The sequence below is a fragment of the Zingiber officinale genome, chromosome 9B, assembly GCF_018446385.1.
Source record: "Zingiber officinale cultivar Zhangliang chromosome 9B, Zo_v1.1, whole genome shotgun sequence".
Lineage (NCBI taxonomy): Eukaryota > Viridiplantae > Streptophyta > Magnoliopsida > Zingiberales > Zingiberaceae > Zingiber > Zingiber officinale.
The window spans coordinates 83389047-83409214 of NC_056003.1; the positions used below are offsets into that span (position 1 = coordinate 83389047).

Sequence of the window (20168 nt, forward strand, 5' to 3'; positions counted from 1 at the left end):
CCCCCCCCCTTTTGCATGCTACAGTATCCTCTTCTTAAAACCCTACCCATGCTTTTACCAAATTGCCCCTCACTTTTCCACTAATCTCTCCTCTGCCCTAAACCGTATCCACATCACAAGCCTTCCCCTCAAGTCTAGTCGAAGGAGGCGCAAGTCCAACTAACTAGACCCATCCAAATGAAACACAAAATCACTACTGAATGTAGAGTCATATTGCGGGTCTGTTACATAGCGTCGAACGAGTAGCTGTGGACGATGGGTACCTGGCAGAGCGACGAAAAGAATAAGCGCCGACCGAGTGACAAAAGACATATCGAGCAAGTGTCGAAAGAGCGATCTGACGAATGTCGAGCGATATCGAGCGGGCAATCGGGCGATGCTAAGCAGAGCGATCGAGTGATTGCTGAGCGAGAAGTAAAAAACAAGTACCGTCCTAGCGATGAATGCAGGGCCCAGTGACTAGTGAGACACGAGCAATGAGTGTGTGATAGAACGACGAAAGAGACACAGACGACGGTAGGGGTAGAACGACGAGTGAGCCGCAAACCATAACTGTCGACCAGGCTATGAATCTTGAATAGAACGACAACCAACCCAGAATTCGATCGAACATCTGAAGGGTACCTGAGCAATAGGACGATCGAACAATCGAATAATGCTGACCTGGCTATCAAAAAATGCTAAGCGAGTCGAACGACGATGGGTGAGCGGTACCAAACACGAGACCGAGAAAATGTTGTTCGAGCGACAATAGTTCCCGACCAGGCAATAGAGAGAGTGATGGACGAGCCAAGCCGTGAGAGTGCCCGAAAAAATACCGACCGAGCGACGATAAATCACGACCGGGCAAATAGAGAGGGATGAACTAGCAAAGCCGTGAGCGCGACCAAGAACGTGCTGACCGACCGACGATAAATCGTGACCGGACAAATAGAGAGGGATGAATTAGCGAAGTCGTGAGTGCGACCAGGAAAGTGCTGACCGAGCGACGATAAATCGCGACCGGGAAATAGAGAGACGGATCGACGAGCGAAGCCGTGAGCGCGACCGTAAAAATACCGACTGATCGACGATAAATCACAACCAGGAAATAGAGAGACGGATCGATGAGCGAAGTCATGAGCGCGACCGGGGAGGTGTCGACCGAGCAATAGTAAATCGCGCCCTGGCAGTAAAGAGAATGATGAGCGAGCCAAATCATGAGCGCAACCGAAAAAGTATCGACTGAGCGATAGTAAATCGCGATCTGACAATAAAGAGCGTGACCGCGCGAGTGCCGATCGAGCGATAGTAAATCACGACCTGTCAACAAAGAGTGATGGACGAGCAAAGATCGTGACCGAACGAGGGCCGACCGAGTGACAGTAAATCGCTACCTGACAATAAAGAGCGTGACCGAGCGAGTGTCGAACGAGCGACAGTGAATCGTGACCTGGCAATAAAGAGCGAGACCGAGCGAGTGCCGACCGAGCGACAATGAATCGCGACCTGGCCATAAAGAGAATGACGGATGAGCAAAGCCATGATCATGACCGAACGAGTGTCGACCGAGCGACAGTGAATCACGACCTGGCAATAAAGAGCGAGACCGAGCGATTGTCGACCGAGCGATAGTGAATCGCGACCTAGCCATAAAGAGAATGACGGACGAGCAAAGCCATGATCATGACCGAACGAGTGCCGACCGAGCGACAGTGATGAGTGAAACGCGAATGACGAGCGCTGAGCAGAGCGGCTAGTGAACAATAAATGTCGACCGAGCAACAGTGGTGAGCGAAAATGCGAACTGAGAGTGTCGGGCCGGGAGGTAAGTGGATCAAGTGTGATGAGTGTCAGGCAGAGATGCAAGTGAGTGGCGAGTGCCGACCAAGCAACAGTAGTGAGTGAAAATGTGAGCTAAGAGTGCCTAGCAGAGCGACAAGTGAATCAAGTGTGATGCATGCGGGGCAGAGCGGCGAGTGATCCCGTCCGGAAGCTGAGTCGGATGAAGGCGGGCCTTGATGTACTGGACGTTGACGGAAAGTCGTTGCGGCGTCCGATCTACCTGGCACCCTCCGGAAGGGTTCACACGGGCGGATGACGAAGGGTGATGACCAGGATGATGATGCTTGGGCTCTACGCACACTCAGACGAGCCCTCGAGTCGTTAGCGACCAGAAACCAGGGAAAAAGTCCCCGGGTCAAGTCCTCTAACGCTCAAGTCAGGTACTTTTTCCCCAGAAGCACAGAGAAAGGACGAAAAGTAAAGACGAGTAAGAAATGACGAGTGAGCGTACCTGCATAAGGGACAAAGCCTTCCTTTTTATATTGCAATAGATGTTTCTGGGGCCTGGCGGGTGTCAGGGAATGTCGGCTGTCAGGCTTTGTCTGGCGGTAAATGACACGCGGCACCTCCTCATAGGCCGGCGACAGAACCAAAGGGGTAATGAGCCCCGACTGTTAGCATATTCCCTGACACACTGATTATTCTCTGACAGGCAGTTACGATTCCCTTCTTTGCTTGTCCTGTAGTGCCTGACTTCCTCCGCTCGTGATTGCTACACTGGACCTTTACACTTGCTAACCTCGTTCTGATATCTCGCCAACCCCGATCTGACATCGCCTCCAGACCTGTGCTTTGAACGTTGTCCTATGCCTCTCCTATTGCAAACCCTGACCGGTCTTGTCTCTTATTGGCATTACATGTCTCGCCCTATATACCTTAATTCGATTCTGTTTATCTCTACTCCCAAGCTGTGCATCTGACTTCCTCTAACCCGACCTATATGCTTGCCTTCAACTTTGCTTATCCTGGATCATGAGGATATTAATCCTGACATGTATCCTTGGCTAACACATCCCAACCTATATGTTTTATCGATCTAAGTATCCTGAGCCATAAGGCTATAAATCCTGACTTGTGTGCTTCTGTTTGCTTCCACTAATCTTGAGTTCCGACCTGTACTTTTTGATCCCTTTATCCCCTGCCATGAGGATGTGAGGCTCAACCTGTGTCCTTGGTGAGCATACACCAGATCTATATCCTGACCTGCTCCGGTCCTCCGTAATCCCTGATTTGTACTTCCCAACCTGTAAGACAGGTTCGTTAACCGTCCTGCTTCTGTCTTCCGTTAAGCCAGGTATGTATTCCGACCTACTGTTTACTGTTATCCATAGCTTGTACGTTCCGACCTATACGCCACGTCTGTATCTCGACCTGCTTCTGCCCGCTGTTATCCATGGCCTGTACGTTCCGACCTGTACGCCAGGTCTGTATCCCGACCTGCTTGTGTCCGCTGTAATCCATGGCCTGTACATTCCGACCTGTACGCCAGGTCTGTATCCCGACCTGCTTCTATCCGCTGTTATCCATGACCTGTACGTTCCGACCTGTATGCCAGGTCTGTATCCCGATCTGCTTCTGTCTGCCGTTATCCATGGCTTGTACGTTCCGACCTGTACGCTAGGTCTGTATCCCGACCTGCTTCTGTCTGCTGTTATCCATGGCCTGTACGTTCCGACCTGTACGCTAGGTCTGTATCCCGACCTGCTTCTATCCGCTGTTATCCATGGCCTGTACGTTCCGACCTGTACGCCAGGTCTGTATCCCGACCTGCTTCTATCCGCGGTTATTCATGGCCTGTACGTTCCGACCTATACGCCAGGCCTGTATCCCGACCTGTTTCTGTCCGCTGTTATCCATGGCCTGTACGTTCCTACCTGTACGTCAGGTCTATACTACGCCAGAGGCCTTTCCCTCTACGCCTTTACCTGACCTGTAGACCCACTTCTTAGCTGTACCTGGCATGATGGCCCAGTTCTCAGTTGTACCTGGCCTGTGAGCCCCGTTCTTGATTGCTATCGAGGATGGATTTGGTCCAACTTGTAATCTTATCCTTTGACTGTCTCGTCAGCTGAGATTTTGACCACGGCCACGCAAGCTTGACTTCTGACTTCCATGGGGGCTAGACTTCTGTCCTCCACATAAGCTTGACTTCTGACCTCCACGGGGGCTAGACTTCTGACCTCCACGTAAGCTTGACTTCTGACCCACACGTATGCTTGACTTCTGATCTCTACGTAAGCTTGACTTCTGACCTCCACGTAAGCTTGACCTCTGACCCTTCTGTGGTCTTGACTCCTAACCACATCATCTTACTGACCCCACGATAATGCACCGTATCAACATTGATGCTAGTGGCCTTGAGGATATATGAAGTTGGTGACAGAGGCCGAGACAAGGAGGATGTCGACAACCAAGATTGAGACATGAATGATGTTGAGATATGAGGTCGAGCCGGGAATGATGTTAGAACCTGATGTCGAGTTAGAGAGGATGCCTGGAGTTGAGGCTTAGGTATGGATGATGTCAGGATCTAAAGCTGAGACGGGGGATGTCGACAACCTAAACCGAGTCAAGGGAGATGTTTGGATTAGAGACTGCAGTATGGATGATGCCGGAATCTGAGACTGAGACAGGGAGGATGTGGATGACTGAGGTCAAGACAGGGGATGCCTACGACTGAGATCAAGACATGGGTGATGTCGGGATCTGAGACTGAGGCAAGAAGGATGTCAACGATTGAGACCTAGCAAGGGAATGTCGATGACTGAGGTCGAGTCAGAGAGGATGCCTATATCTGAGGCTGAGTCATGGATGATGTCTACTACTGAGGCCGATGCATGGAGGATGTCGGAAACTAAGGTTGAGTCAGGGGAGATGTCTAGATTTGAGGTTGAGTCTTAAGGTTGAGTCGGGACAATGTTGGGACCCGATGCCAAAACAAGACGATGTCAACAGCTGAGGGTGAGGCATAATAGCTAACTTGTTCTTAATCAAACACGAATGTCATCTGGATTGGATCTAATTTCTCTTAGGTCATGTTTAACCCCTCTTAATTTTGACTGACAGCTTAGTACAAATTTTAACCATATAAAACATGTGGGAGCGATAGAATTCCACGGCATCACAAGCCTTGATGTTCTAACCTCCTTCCAAAGTTCAATTAATATTATATAATCATTTTAATTGGTGGCATGTGAACCTGAATGGTGCTATGCTATTTGTATTCGCTTGTTAATATTGGCCAGTTTTGTTTTTTTTTTTAAAAAAAAAAAGTTTGAGAAGGGAGTTCCCTTTCTTTAAGGTCCCCCTTCAGCTTGTGGCCTTACTTCCCTTGAGGTGCTGTGTATTAAATTTATATCAAGCAAGCCCAATTTTATAGTAGCTTATAAATGCTCATTTTAAATTCTTATCTCACCATGTGTGACTAAATTAGGGTGTCATAACTGGTTGTAGATTTTCCTGATTGAAACTAGTGATCCTTCCACTGATTCAACAGTAGGAGCCTCGCCTCTAGTTCCTGGGTTAACCAATGAAAACCATTCGGTCTAGTTTTAAATTAAGTCATGGTTGCTGTAATTGTTTGATTACACTTGCAATACTTTTGCTGTCATGAAGTCATTTGTTCTATAACCATAACATAAACTCATTTTGCGAGAGTCAACCACTTTATATTTCTACACCTCCTTTGTTTCCAAGGTCTAATGTTGTTATTTCTTTACCTTCAATATATGACACACAAGTCACACTTAAAAACCTTTCATTTTAAATTGGTTTCCTGTCATATTAAAGTTATCTTCGCTTCCGGTTTCTTGATATTTTCTCATGCTTATTATCTCAGGTGACTTCACATTGAAATGAAGGAACTTTGTGAGAGCAAGATTCCATTTACCATTCGACGAGATGGGATGCCTTAAAGGATTGATAAATAACGATGAGAAATACTGAACTAAAATTATTAAACAAAAAAACATAAATAAACGCCAGTAGGACGGTTTAAACCTCCGACCGCAACTGCCACACGCTCTAACCAACTGTGCTATTTCAGCATGCCACGTTTTAATATCTCTTTTTGGATCTGATTCCGCATCTCTTCTCTGTTGTGCAGCAATTTGGATACTTTATAAATGCATTTTATCCAATCTCAAGAAACCAATACCATTTCAAGGTAACAAACAAAGGCATTTAATCAAGTTCTAAATGCTCTTTCCATAGTTGTATCTAGATATCCAGGCTCTTTCTAAATTCTCTATTATTCAGCCTGTGATCCATTTTTTTAATTAATTCATATATCTATTTTTTTAACCGACTAATTTTGGAGGCTCATGAAAGTTTTCTATCAATCACCACGATAAATCTGGAAGCACAAGCAATTCAACCACGTCTAGTAGTCAATGTTCTAAATTTTTTATCCCACTAATGGAAAATACATATAGCGCGTCACAATTGAGAATTGAACCACGGGCGGAAAAGTGATCCACTCTTTCATTGTCATGAAAAGGGAGAGCTAAGCACCATTTAGTAGGCAAACCCTCAATCTTTTTTTTTTTAAAAATTCAATATGTCGCAGTTGATATTATTAATCACTTGAAAAACTTAACCGCACTTAACAGCTGCCCTGTAGCCCCAGACAAGGAAATCCTGGATTTATTCACCATTGAGAGTTTGATCGAGTCTCAATAACTTTGCCTTTCTTAACTTAACTAAGATAACCCCACCTTTGTTTCCTTTTCCCTTCAATGTCTACGGGTACCTTAGAATCAAGAGGCTTTTGAGAGACTCATAGACAACAATTCTAGTACAAGTGTTGGTGATCTGAAAATTAAAGTCACTTCCATTTTGATTGTCACTATTAATATTTTATCTTTCAACTGACAGGCTTGTTCATGCTCATATAGAGTTCCCTAGCTGGCCTTAATCAGCATGTGTGCCCATGCTCATCTAAAAGGATCAGTTAAATGCAGTCAACAAGTATCTACTCTTTCATTAGGATTCGGATTTACTCTATATATGACCACCTTTCTTTACCTTCCATCAGTGATTGCATCGACCTACTATTGACTTACGGTGATAAAAGACGATTCGTTCGTCCCAACGTCTTGGTCAGTTTATTTCCAGACCAACACAGAAGAGATAAATCACGAATAACTACTAGTCTTAGCAGTTGATAATAGTACATGGAGGATAAGTACCCAACTAATAGTCATGATTTGATCACAAATCTCATGATGATAATACTATTATATATTAGTCAGCTGTCAGTCTTGCAATGAAAAACTAGTATTGATTTATGAACCTTATTAAGGATGGCTTTATGGCTTGCATAAACCTTACTCTCATAGAGGCAACCATACACCAGCAGCCAATGAGAATTTTGTCTCTATTTTTTGGCCCCAAGAATAGATGTACATTTAAATTCCTATATTTTTATTTATTTATTTATTATCAGTCTGCCTATAAATGAGACACAGAGAGGAGGAGCATATTGAGTTCCAAATGTATATAGAGAAGATAAATATGGGGAATTCCAAGGCAACGGCAGGGCTTCACAGAGGAGCATGGTCCTCTGAAGAAGACGCATTGCTCACAAACTACATCCACTCGAATGGAGAAGGCCAATGGACGTCTCTCCCTCAGAAAGCTGGTACATATTCAAATTAATCCTCACCAACTACTATTCAATTCATGCATGCATTCTGTTGTCCTATATATCTTTTGTTCCCAGGACTTCAACGGTGCGGGAAGAGCTGCAGGCTGAGATGGATGAATTACTTGCGGCCCGGGATCAAGCGAGGCAACATCGGCGCCGACGAGGAAGACCTCATCATTCGGCTCCACAGGCTGCTGGGCAACCGATGGTCTTTGATAGCGAAGAGGCTCCCTGGTCGGACCGACAACGAGATCAAGAATTACTGGAACAGTCACCTGAGCAAGAAGCTCTCGTATCTTTGCCAAAGCCAAGGGATGATGCACGGCAGCCGGAAGGCCAAGAAGGCAGAGGACATGGGGCAAAGCAACACAGCCACGTTCACGGTATACGCTCCGACGGCAGTCAGAGTAATTAGGCCGATCGTGAGGACGACCTTCAACAACGAGAGTAAGAGCCTTTGGCACAGAGAAGGTGTAGTACTAGACGTTAATGCGGAGGAACTGGGCATCAACGACAAGTGTAGTAGCGTTAGTGAAAGCGGTGACTTGCGTGAGGGAGGAGATGTCATGTTATACGAGCATTACGAGAGGCTCTTCAACGAGTACTCGCAGCTCTTGGCCAATTCAGAAACAGAGACAACCTTATGAACTTGTTCATTTGCATTCATTAAAAATGTTTTGTTTTGGGGGGTGGGGGAATTATAACCTTGACCCGGCTACAAAATTGGACCGCCGATCCGTTCGCTCGGCGGTTTATGCGGATATCTGTGAGAGTTACACGTGGGCCCAGCGCACCGGCCCGTTTAGCTCTATAAATACCTCCTTGCGGAAACGTGGCTGCGGGTTGCTAGGGCTTTTGCTTACCGAAGGCGAGAGGGGGGAAGCGCTCTAGAGCGAGCGGAGGCTCGAGTACTCGAATTGGTAATGGCGGACGATGATTACGATGGCGTCGACATGGGGTTCGCTGCTATCTCTCTTTTTCCTTCTGGATTTTTCCTTGTCTTGCTTGTCGAACTAAATTCGTCGCTCGCGTTGATTTTAATCTCTGATGCGCCGATCGCTAATTTTTCGTATAGGATTTATTGCGGTGAGATCGTGTTAGTGTCTGGATTTTTTTTCCGCCTCCTTTGGGTTGGAGTTATTATTCATCATTACGAGTGAATATTTTAATTATGATCTTATTTTGTCTTAACTGGCATAGTAAATTCCCATTATCCTTAAAAATTACCTTTTTTGTTTTATTTAGCAATAGAATGATCTCGGAAATTGAATCACAATTGATTCATGTTTACAAATATAATGCTTCATATTTTGTGAACTATTGACATAATGCTCAAGTGGTTCATCACACGGAGAAGGAAGATGAGTAAGAACTAAAGAAAAAAAAATATTCTCAAAGCATGCATATTTATGTTTATTTGGTGGCCTTGTTGGTTATTTTATACCTTTTGGTTGATTCGAGTACTATGTTGTTTAATTTATTTGAATTGGAAATCCGTGCCATCTATACCTATTATGTTAGCTCATGATTGTAGTATTATCACATTGGTGTTAGGAAATAGCCAGCGTGTATTTTTATTTTTTTGCTACTCTGCTTCATGATCGTGTGGATGTAATACAGTGTACTAGCTTGAGCTCAATACTCGAACCCACTTAATTATTGGGTCGTTATTTTTTAACAGACTTCTAGATACCATGATAAAATTAATTGAGCAATCACTTTTTCAACAACAAAAAAAAAACCTCAAGCTTTTAAGAAAGGACCAATTCTTTCTTTTTTAATTTTACACCATAACATGCTTCAACTATTATTGGATTTTAACCTTTATAGCTTTGTTCCAATTTTTTTATTTCTTCAATTTCTTATCCTGTTTGAGGAGTTTCTCTTAAATAATTGTTACAATATCCACTAACTGTGTTATTCTATTTTAAGATATGAGGCATGAAGTCTTGGCACATAATTCACATTTTTAAAATTAGTCCAATGCATCTTTCCCCCTTGTTTTGTTAAATTGGTTTGCTCATAGAAGACTCATCGATGAGATCTTCTACCAGTTTACACCCTCTGCTCTAAGACTGCAAGAACGGAGGGAAATTGCTTGTAAAATCCATATAAGTGTCATATTTCAATCTACGTTAACTGTTTTCACCGATGATATTTTACTTTACAATGCATTTAAGTTAGATTTTGCTTTTCCTTGTGATAAAAAAATGTTCAAAATTTGTAACCCACTTTTTTTATATTCATGATGGTCATCTTCATGGGTGAGTTAATATGTTTGTGCAGCTATGAAGATGAGCCACCAGAACCAGAAATTGAGGTATGCATTATTGGGTATCCCTTTATAATATGTGTGCTTGTAGTTTGCTATTAAGATAAATTGAATTAACATTTCAATCATAAAGGATGGAATGGAGGAGGAACAAGAAAATAACAATGAAGATGGCCTAGATGATCTCGTGGGTGATGCTGAAGAAAAAGAGCAAGAAACGGTTGAACGGCCTAGAAAAACAACAAAGTATATGACAAAATATGAACGTGCTAGAATTCTTGGCACACGGGCTTTACAAATTAGGTTTGGAATTTCAATCTTGAACATATGGTAGTAACATTTCATAGCTGTAATTTCCTAGTTTTTTTTGGGACTAATTTAACTCACTCAACAGCATGAATGCTCCAGTGATGGTTGAGTTAGAGGGTGAGACTGATCCTTTGGAGGTAAGACATTTCACAAAATCTTATCTCGAGTTTGATAAGATTACAAAGTATCTTTTTTCCCAAAGTTTTCATATCCCTACTGTATCATAATTCTGATTATTATATCTTTTAGTGTTTGCATTTGAATTTTACAAACTTTAATAGACCATGTGGGGCTAAACTGGTGTGTTTCAATATCTTCTTTTACCCCCAATGGAGCTCTGCTATTGGTATTTACATGTTAATATTGGCCAGTTTTGTTTTTTTTAAAAAAAAGTTTGAGAAGGGAGTTCCCTTTCTTTAAGGTCCCCTTTTAGCTTGTGGTCCTATTTCTCTTGAGGCGCTGTGTATTAAATTTATATCAAACAACCATTGAGTCCAATTTTATAGTAGCTTATAAATGCTCATTTTAAATTCTTACCTCACCATATGTGACTAAATTAGGGTGTCATAACTGGTTGTAGATTTTCCTGATTGAAACCAGTGATCCTTCCACTGATTCAACAGTATGAGCCTTGCCTCCGGTTCCTGGGTTAACCCAATGAAAACCATTCGGTCTCGTTTTAAAGTCTGGTTGCTGTAACTGTTTGATAGCACTTGCAATACTTTTGCTTTCATAATGTTATTTGTTCTATAACCATAACATAAACTGATTTTGCAAGTCATAATTAAACTTAATCTAGATAGTCAATCACTTTATATTTCTACACCTTTGCTGCCAAGGCCCAATGTTGTTATTTCTTCACCTTCGACATACTACACACAAGTCAATCTTAACATGATATCAAAGTCAGATTATATAGAAGAGACGGAAATGAAAGTCATCTCTGCTTCCGGTTTCTTGATATTTTCTCATGCTTATCGTATCTTGTGACTTCAGATTGCAATGAAGGAACTTCGTGAGCGCAAGATTCCATTTACCATCCGACGATATTTACCAGACGGGAGGTACTCTTCAATTTTTTTTTAGTTATTTTTTTTACGGAAACTTCTTATTCAGATCAACTTCAAACGATAATCAAATTCAACATAAATGCTAATTGCTCTCTTGTTGGCGACAGTTACGAAGACTGGGGGGTGGATGAACTGATAGTAGAGGATTCCTGGAAGCGCCAAGTTGGTGGTAATTAACCTGATAACGTTGGAATCTAAGTTAATCCCAACTTATGTTATTAAGTTGGAGTAGATATGTGTTTATGGAAGGATTACAATATTCACATGATGTAGTAGAATTTTATCAATGTGGTTCTGCAGTTTGGGTGGCTGTAATATCAAAGTGGCTAGTAAAAGCTTAATTTTGTTTGTATAATTACATGTTTTATTTTTCAAACTAAACAATAATAACGGAGCCTTATTCTATTAGGTGAGATTGATTATATAGTTCTTTTTACGCTATTGAGTTAAATATTTTATTATATAGTCATCTATATTAAAAATAAATTTTATTTTATTTTATTATTATTAATCAAATTGTTTTTGATCTTTTCTGTTTAATATGCGTATTTGTCATAGTTTTATCTCTTTTAATTAGAATATTTATTGGTCGTGTAAGTATATATTTATATCATTTTAAACATGTCTCTCAGAGTTTTCTTTCAGTATGTAATTTTAATTTTTTTCTCTAATACTTTGTTTATTCTCGTATGTTCATACATCCACTTTAACATCTTCATCTTTGTAACTATCATCTTTTGTTCATGTATTTCAGTTATAATCTAACATTCAACTTTATATAACATAGTAGGTCTAATTATGATTTTATAGAATTTTTTTTTAAGTTTTAGAAGTATTTTATAATCACATTATTTTTCTCATTTCCAATATCTTCATCATTTTACAAAGATGATTTTAAATATTTAAAGTTCTTAGTTCCAGGCAATTTATCTTTATCTTAATAATTATTTCATTATGTCTAGTATTGCTAAATTTAAATTTCATATATTTTATCTTTATTCTACTAAGCTTAAAATCTCTCTCTTTTAGTATTTTCTGTCAAGATTCTAATTTAGCATTTACTCTTTACGTGTTTCATCTATTAAAATAATATCATCTACAAATAATATGTACCACATTACTATGTCCAGAGTCGGTTATGGCTGTTCAAAGGCCCTGGACGAAATTATTAATTATGTCCCAATTTTATCCTTCCACCAATCTAAGTAATAATTATTTTAATCTATAAAATTTTTGTTTCTAGAAATAGGATAAGGAAATAAGATTCCTTTATCTAGGATGACTATTTCTTTTTTATTTACGCATAAATTCCTACCATTCTAACATAGAAATAAGAATGAAGCACCAACTCTAAACTATTGATATAAAGTTTTTTCATTTCTACACTATTTAATTATCCAAGAATAACAATTCTATTTGTAATCAATTTCATTTAGAATGTAAGAGGTATTTACAAAAAGTAATCACTTAAATTTTTAACAAAAGAACACTGACAACGAAGAAAAATTTAACTCAAGAATGCAAAGAGATAAACATAAACAGATAATGTAACACAAAAAATGCAAAGAGATAAGCAAGGTAATGTAACATAAAATCCTGACACTAAACTGGAAAATAATAAAGAAGTATAGAACGAAGAGAATATCAAGAAGATCTGTCACAAATATATTCACTTTGAGTTTGAGCAACTTAAACAATTTATTCAACAAAGTAGTTAAGAATTAACATCTTTTCCACACACTAGTCCCTATCAAGTAATACTCAGGAGTTCAGAATAAAACACAAGAAAAGTATATTTGAACTGTAGAATCATTCACCTACTTCTGATAGATTCTACAAGAAGATCCAAGTTCAATCCAGATATCCTATAAAAATCATAAGAATTTGTAAGTCATGGAAACACATTTGGGTGAAGCTACAATAAAACTTTGCAATTTATTGAGGAAAATAGAAATGTGCAGGGGGCATGTCAGAAAGAAGTGATTGCCAGATATATAGCAGCAATATTTCCACTTGAGATGATGTGAGATAATTTAAGGAAGCATACCATAACTATCAGAGAAAGGAAAAATAAACTTACCTATGGTGATGCACCAAAAGGAATATGCTAACCTCCAACAATGAACCATAATTCCTCTCTAAGCTGAAGACAAGGAACAAAAAAAGGAAGCTCATTTTTGGGGAATTTACAAAAATGGATCAATATTTAGAATTTCTACATTTTTTCAATCCACATATTCAACGAAGAAATAAATGTCACGGGGTGGTGGTGGGAATGTTTTAGAATCACACAAATAAAGCTAAAACAAGAAACTGAAGTAATAACATGTTATTGATGTTCTAGAAGCATCACTTAGAAGCAATACAACAACAACAACAACAACAACCAAGCCTTTTCCCACTAAGTGAGGTCGGCTGTATGAATCCTTTTACGCCATTGAGCTCTATCTCCTATTATATCATCATCTATATTTAAATAAATTTTATCTTGTTTTATTGTTGCTAACCAAGTCTTTTTTGGTCTTCCTCTTCCTCGTTTTATATGCATGTTTATCATAGTTTCACATCGCCTAACTGGAGCATTTATTGGTCGTCTAAGTACATGTCCGTACCATCTTAAACGTGTCTCTCTGAGTTTTTCCTCAATAGATGCAACTCCTACTTTCTCTCTAATGCTCTCATTTCTTATTTTGTCCATCCTCGTATGTCCACACATCCACCTTAACATCCTCATCTCTGCAACTCTCATCTTCTGCTCATGTGCTCGAGTCATAGCCCAACATTCAGCTCCATATAACATAGCAGGTCTAACTGCTGTTTTATAGAACTTACCTTTAAGTTTAAGAGGTACTTTACGGTCACATAAAACACTTGACGCTCCACTCCATTTCACCCATCCTGCTTGTATTCTATGCTGTTGTTTGAAAAATAGTTTTTTAGATATATGAAATTTTTTTATTTCATTTTAATTGACCTGGCAAAAAGTTAAATTATTTTTTATTACAATAAATTATTTAACCATTATATTGTATTCGATTGATTTGAAGTAACATGAAAGAAGAAGTTTCAACCCTACTTTATAGGCAACAACAATTGATCATTTGACATTATCTGCTCGAAAAAGGTATTGCAACCTAAATGAATCAGGTTGAGGAATATATATCCTTTAGAACATGAGTTGCTAGAGGATTGATAAGACAATGCATATAGACTTTAGAAACAAAGGACATAAAAGAAGGTTAAGTATCCTTTAAAAAACCACACCTGTGACCAAGGATCAAAACAAAGATGAAAATCATGATCAAAAAAGCTAATGACAATGTCCAAGTTTAGGGGTTCTTGTAGCCATATAGAGACATGCACAAACAGTAAGATCCAAAGTAGTTTTATTAAATTAAAATATGTCACATGCTATGTCAAAACTAAGTTAAAAAATAAACTTTCTGAGCTAACCATCCATGATTTAAAACATTGCACATAATAAACATGTCTCATCAAGTGACAATTTTTTTATGCATAAACTTTCTATCACTATAGCTTAAGCAGTAACCACAGAAAACAATGAATATCCAAAAAAACATATTCTCAGTTACTCAGTAGCTAAGGCAAGTTGTTACAGCAGTTAAGGCAAGTTAGGTGTTAGAGCTCACTTGATGTTGAGAAAAAAAAATTACATTGCTTATATACTTCATTTGATAAGAAAAATTAAAACTCAGAATAAATGAATTAAATTTTATGTAGGAATCGTAGCAATAACAAAAATTAAAAATATTATAAATTTTTAAATTTTCAAATTGACTAAGGCATCATATGGTGAGTAAAAACTTTCATAGAGAATGACCTACTTGATTACTCAGTACAGAAAGTAAAATAAATTTTGGTTTATAAAAACTTAAAATGCCAGTTCATCCAAATTAACACAAACCTTCCAGCTTGTTGGATATTTCCTTGTTAATTTCACATCAAAGTATCGCTCATAGACGTTGTAAATCTTCTTCTTCACTTCCTCCTCACTAAATCAGAAGAAAAAATGAGAGTGAATGCTATAATACACCTATAAAAAAAACACAAAGCAACTCATTTAAAGTGTCTTCGTGATGCACTTTTAAAGGCAGAAAGTCATCCTTAATATCATAATATTCAATATTTTTCAAAATATTCTTTTTAATGCATAAAATTACTAATCCATTTAGCCTATCTTAAGTCATTGTGGTCCGTAAATAAGATTTTATTAATTTTAATTTTAAAAAACATCTTTCGGCAATGCCATTATCACGAGTATTGTCAATAATATCCTATAAGCAATCATCACATTTGGAAACATATCCATTATTTTTAAAAACTCTAATATTTGAATGGAAGACTATTTTTTATTTATTTTATAAGATTCACTTGGTAACATTACTTGCAACACTTGTAATTCTGAAAACATATATTTTGCATCAATATCAGAAGTGTCACCATTTTTTAAAGTATTTTCAAGATTCACACAAGCACTCATCAATTCATCATCATCCATTGAAACTAATTTTACAACATCATACAAGAACCCAAATATAGATTCAAAATATTACAACTATTCAAACCTACTTTTCAATTGCCCAAGAGCAATATCGACCACTAAGATAAAATAATCTATTCGAAAAGACTTTTCTAGTGATTGATTTCCCCTTTTAGGATTAGCAATGTCATCAAAATGCCTCTTTCTACTAATTTTACGTGTTGTAGGAAATATAGGCTCAATTTTCATATCAGATGATATATTTTTTTGCATCAACCATAGCACTTCAAAAAGAAACAAGACCAGACAATTATTTTACAGCAACATCAAGACGTATATCCTTTGACTATAATTTTTTTACTAACTAAGTTAATTTTATGCAAAATATCATGCCAAATAACAAGACTTAATATAAATTCAAAACTTGGAAGTTCACCATACGCTAACTGATCTTGTCCGAAAGTCGAAGAGATGGAAAGCCGAGGATATGGTGCTCTCACTGATCGTCTGTCAACTCCGCTCGGGCTTGCAATACAAACTACGTTAGTGCTGAGTCAGGGAAGGGGTCCCCAGCATTGGCCCTCCGACGCTCAAGTCAGTCACCGACAATGAAGTATAAGGCGGAGCAACAAGAAGACTGTAGCGCAAACAGTGAATATCACATACCTCCACCGATGCTTAGACCCCCCTTTATATAAAGCTCCGGTAGCATGCGTGCATGCTTCCCAAGGTGAGCACGCTTCTCAAAGTTTTCCTGAATAGACTTGTTAGTAAAGTGTTCCTGACACGGTACCTTAACGAGTTGAGTATATCTCTGAAGTGACAGTGGAAGCTTCCGTCGTACGATCTTCTGACTGTCCGTGCCCGATGTTGGCGACATCAACCCCCAAAAGGATGTCCCTAGATATCAGAGGGGGTGTACTGCTAGGCTGAACGGATTGGTTGCTCGGCGGGGATCTCACCGCTCTTGTGCCCAGTCCGGTCGGCCAAAACCTCGCTACTCCTGTGTGTGTCTGCTCGACCGAAGTTTCCCTCTTCCACTAGCACTGCTGAGACCTACGTCCAGGCCGAGAGGGGGTAGCCGCTCAGCCGAAGTTGAACTATGCCCATACCAAACTCTGATGTCTGGCCGAGTGGGGTAGTTGCTCGGTTAGACTTCTGCACCTCGTCTCCTCCATTCAGCATCCAATAATCCTCTGAGCGTCGATCATTTGGCTCTTCCCCGTGTCAAAGGTGGTGGTGGATCGGGGCCTTCTCCTCTGGTCAGGGCATTCTTCGCCCAACCGACCAATGCTACCTACGCATTGACCGCCTTGACTTTGACCTCCACCGTCGTTGCGGGGTGGGGCCCCTCATCATCACCACATCACATGCCTGTCCCTCAAGTCTAGTCGAAGGAGGCTGCAAGTTCAACTAACTGGACAGTTGCCTGAGTAGTTTTCTGCCCGATCAGCCTTCGACATTACTTGGTTTCTGATCGGGATGCGACCACTCCATGTGGTCGGCCTGTTGAAGCTTTGTCATTCGACCATAGGTATGCTCCCTTAATTCGATCAGCACAACGAAGGTTTATACTTGTGAAATCTTATCTTGGATTGTCTTGGGCAGGCGTGAGCCAGACTTACATCACCTAGATTTCTGGGAAATCATGCAAATCTCTTTGCATTAAGGCTGAGTGCGCCCCCATGCCCTCATTAAATGTCTCTTTTACTTTTTTAATTATTGCATTCTTGACTTTGGAGGCTAGAATAGATATTAACTCATTTTGAATTTTATGACTAAGATAATGATAATGAATCTTTTTATCTTGAATGAGTCAAAAATGTTCTTGCATTATTGGATCAAAATCTACAATCATTTCAAGGAAACCTAAAAAATTAGCATTACCATCTTCATAAATTTTGTCATGTGTACCACGAAATGCCAAATTATGTATAGCAAGACATTTGACAACAACAACTATTCTTAGCATAATATGTTTCCAATGTTTTGTGTCCTTTTTAATTTGTTCTTATATTTCCTTATCAATTGTCAATGTTTTCTTTAATCTCATTTGTAGTTCAACAAAAGCTCTTAGATTAGTGAGGTGTTCAACTATTTTCATGTTATTTAAGTTTGTCACATAAATATTTCCAGTCATTAACTCCTCTTTCTAAATTACTTTTAGTGTGTATTACTTTAAATAACTAACAACAAATACAAAATACTTTGTCCAACTCCTTTGAGTACACTAACCATTTTCGATCACGAGTCTCACTATTTGGTAACATTTGAACATAATAAGTATGAGAAAAGTGTCGAGATTCTTTATCTAAAGGAAACTTGAGAATATCTTCTCTTTTAAGACCTCTTTCTACAAATAAATCCCTCATTTTTGTATCAAGAGTTCCCAAACTCTTGGATCAAATATGTTCAAATCATATTTAGGTGTCAAATATTGATATTTGTTTGTATGCTCATCATCACAACACTTATCAATATCTTTAGTTTTGTCAATTTCAATTCATCCAAATCATTAAAATCTGTATTCTCTTCGTTCTCATTTTCTATAACTTTCTCATTCTCATCACTTTCATTTCTCACAAATTCGTCATTTTCATTATTCTTGTTTTCAACAAAATCTTCATTAGCATTTGATTGATTAGTTAAAATATGAACTAAGCTTTCCGTTGTGTTATGTGATTCTTTACCAAAATATTTATTCAATGAACCTCTTAAGCTTTGGGCTATCTCTTCTTCTTTTTTATTTTTTGTCTTTTTTGATATCCAGAGAGTTGTTTCATGATAATAGATAATTATGAACAAAAATCAATAAACAAAGAACAATAAAACCTACTATGGAGAATTTTCTTTTGATTCGAAATCAACTTATATAAGACCTTACACAGATATCCTGCAAATTTATAAAAAAAAAACACAATTCAATTATTTAGGAGTTATGACCTTATTGGTATAATTAAAAACAGTAGTAAAATAAGGTTTCAAAAAAAGATAACACTGAAGTCAACTAAATTTCCATGGTTAGGTTGCTATATTGTATTGTTTGCTATTGGATTTTAACCAATAATTATTAAAGAAGTATTCTAACTCTAGTGAAGTTAACTAGGCTATTTATTAAAATAATATCCATCATTTTAGAAATTATAAATAGAATAAGATTTCAAAAAAATACTAATTTCTTTATATTAAGCTTGAATAGTTGAATACAATAAAAAAATTAGAGAGCTATTATATGAAATTATGAAACATGCATCTACCTTAATATGAAATTGTCTCTATGTTCAAATGTCTATAACAAGGATTATAACTCCTAATGATTGAGAGTATATACTCTCACAAAAAATCATCAATTCGTTCCTAAGGATTATAACTCCTAATGAAACATTCCTCAAAAAATCATCTTGTAATTGAGAGTATATACTTGATTCATTTGATATATATTATAATTGAGAGTTATAAGACTTTGATTGCAACATGTGATTCAATTCGTTTCTATCCCTAATATCTAGAAGCTTTCTTGAAATAACCCCTTATTTAGCCATTTGCCTAATCATCAATCCCTAACCTCACCAAACTGGGTTGTCATAGGCCTATACACATCCATTTGTTTGCTATTGAACCACACACCAACAATAGATATCCTGCTTTGATACAAAATTGTGTAGAGTGTATTCACCAAATTAATGTATTGTTTTTTTTTTTTTATTGACATCCTATACCATTGTTCTCACTATTATGTTTAATGGTTAAAATTGGCCCTATGGGAGCACAATTGCACAAGTCCTATCTTTAATTCAAAGTTGTATAGTTTGATCAAAATAGAAGAGATCAAAATATAAAGCAAAGATGATGACCTTTTAGGGTTTACAGAAGAGTGAAGTAACAAGGCAGTGAGGCATGCCTTTGAGAGCGCCAGAGAGGCCAGTCATCGTCGCAGTGAGGGAGGGAAGGCTCTACGAAGAGGGCTTTGACGCCTTTGAGAGAGGTAGAGAGGGCTCATAGTCATCGCAGCGAGAGAGGGAAGGCGTGTAACGACCCGACCCTTTGGCCTCTTGGGCGACCCTTGTGGCGGCCCAACTGGCGGCCCTTATGTCGTCGGCCCATTTGGCGACCTCTCATGTCGTCGACCGACGACCTTTGGCCGTGCCGTTACTCACTAGGACTTTCCACCCCTGGCCAGTGGATTTTTGCCTCCCCCAGGATTCGAACTCTAAACCTCCAGGCTTAAGTATTAGAGTTTATGAATCCTGGTAACCAAGTGAGATGAACTCTAATACTTAAGCCTGGAGGTTTAGAGTTCGAATCCTGGGGGAGACAAAAATCCACTGCCAGGGGTGGAAAGTCCTAGTGAGTAACGGCACGGCCAAAGGGTCGTCGGTCGACGACATGAGAGGTCGCCAAATGGGCCGACGACATAAGGGGCCGCCACAAGGGCCGCCCAAGAGGCCAAAGGGCCGGGTCGTTACAAGGCGCGATGAGGGAGTGGCGCGGTGAAGAGAATTGCGAGGGCGTGGCAAGGAGAATGGTTGGCGTTCGACGAGGGAT

General features: G+C 39.1%; 2 protein-coding genes across 2 annotated transcripts; both read left to right on the forward strand.

Moving 5' to 3' along the window:
- The first annotated feature begins 7318 nt into the window (after positions 1 to 7318).
- On the forward strand, positions 7319 to 8118 carry LOC122023098 (transcription repressor MYB6-like). Its single transcript, XM_042581189.1, has 2 exons — positions 7319 to 7465; positions 7547 to 8118. Exons 1-2 carry the CDS (start codon positions 7339 to 7341, stop codon positions 8116 to 8118), a joined length of 699 nt encoding a protein of 232 aa, XP_042437123.1. The 5' UTR covers positions 7319 to 7338.
- Positions 8119 to 8292: 174 nt separating this feature from the next.
- Positions 8293 to 11527, forward strand: LOC122025172 (DNA-directed RNA polymerases II, IV and V subunit 6A-like). The gene is made up of 6 exons (XM_042583945.1): positions 8293 to 8429; positions 9758 to 9791; positions 9877 to 10046; positions 10138 to 10189; positions 11049 to 11116; positions 11230 to 11527. The coding sequence occupies exons 1-6, from the start codon at positions 8395 to 8397 to the stop codon at positions 11297 to 11299; spliced, it is 429 nt and encodes a 142-aa protein (XP_042439879.1). The 5' UTR covers positions 8293 to 8394; the 3' UTR covers positions 11300 to 11527.
- The last annotated feature ends 8641 nt before the right edge of the window (positions 11528 to 20168 follow it).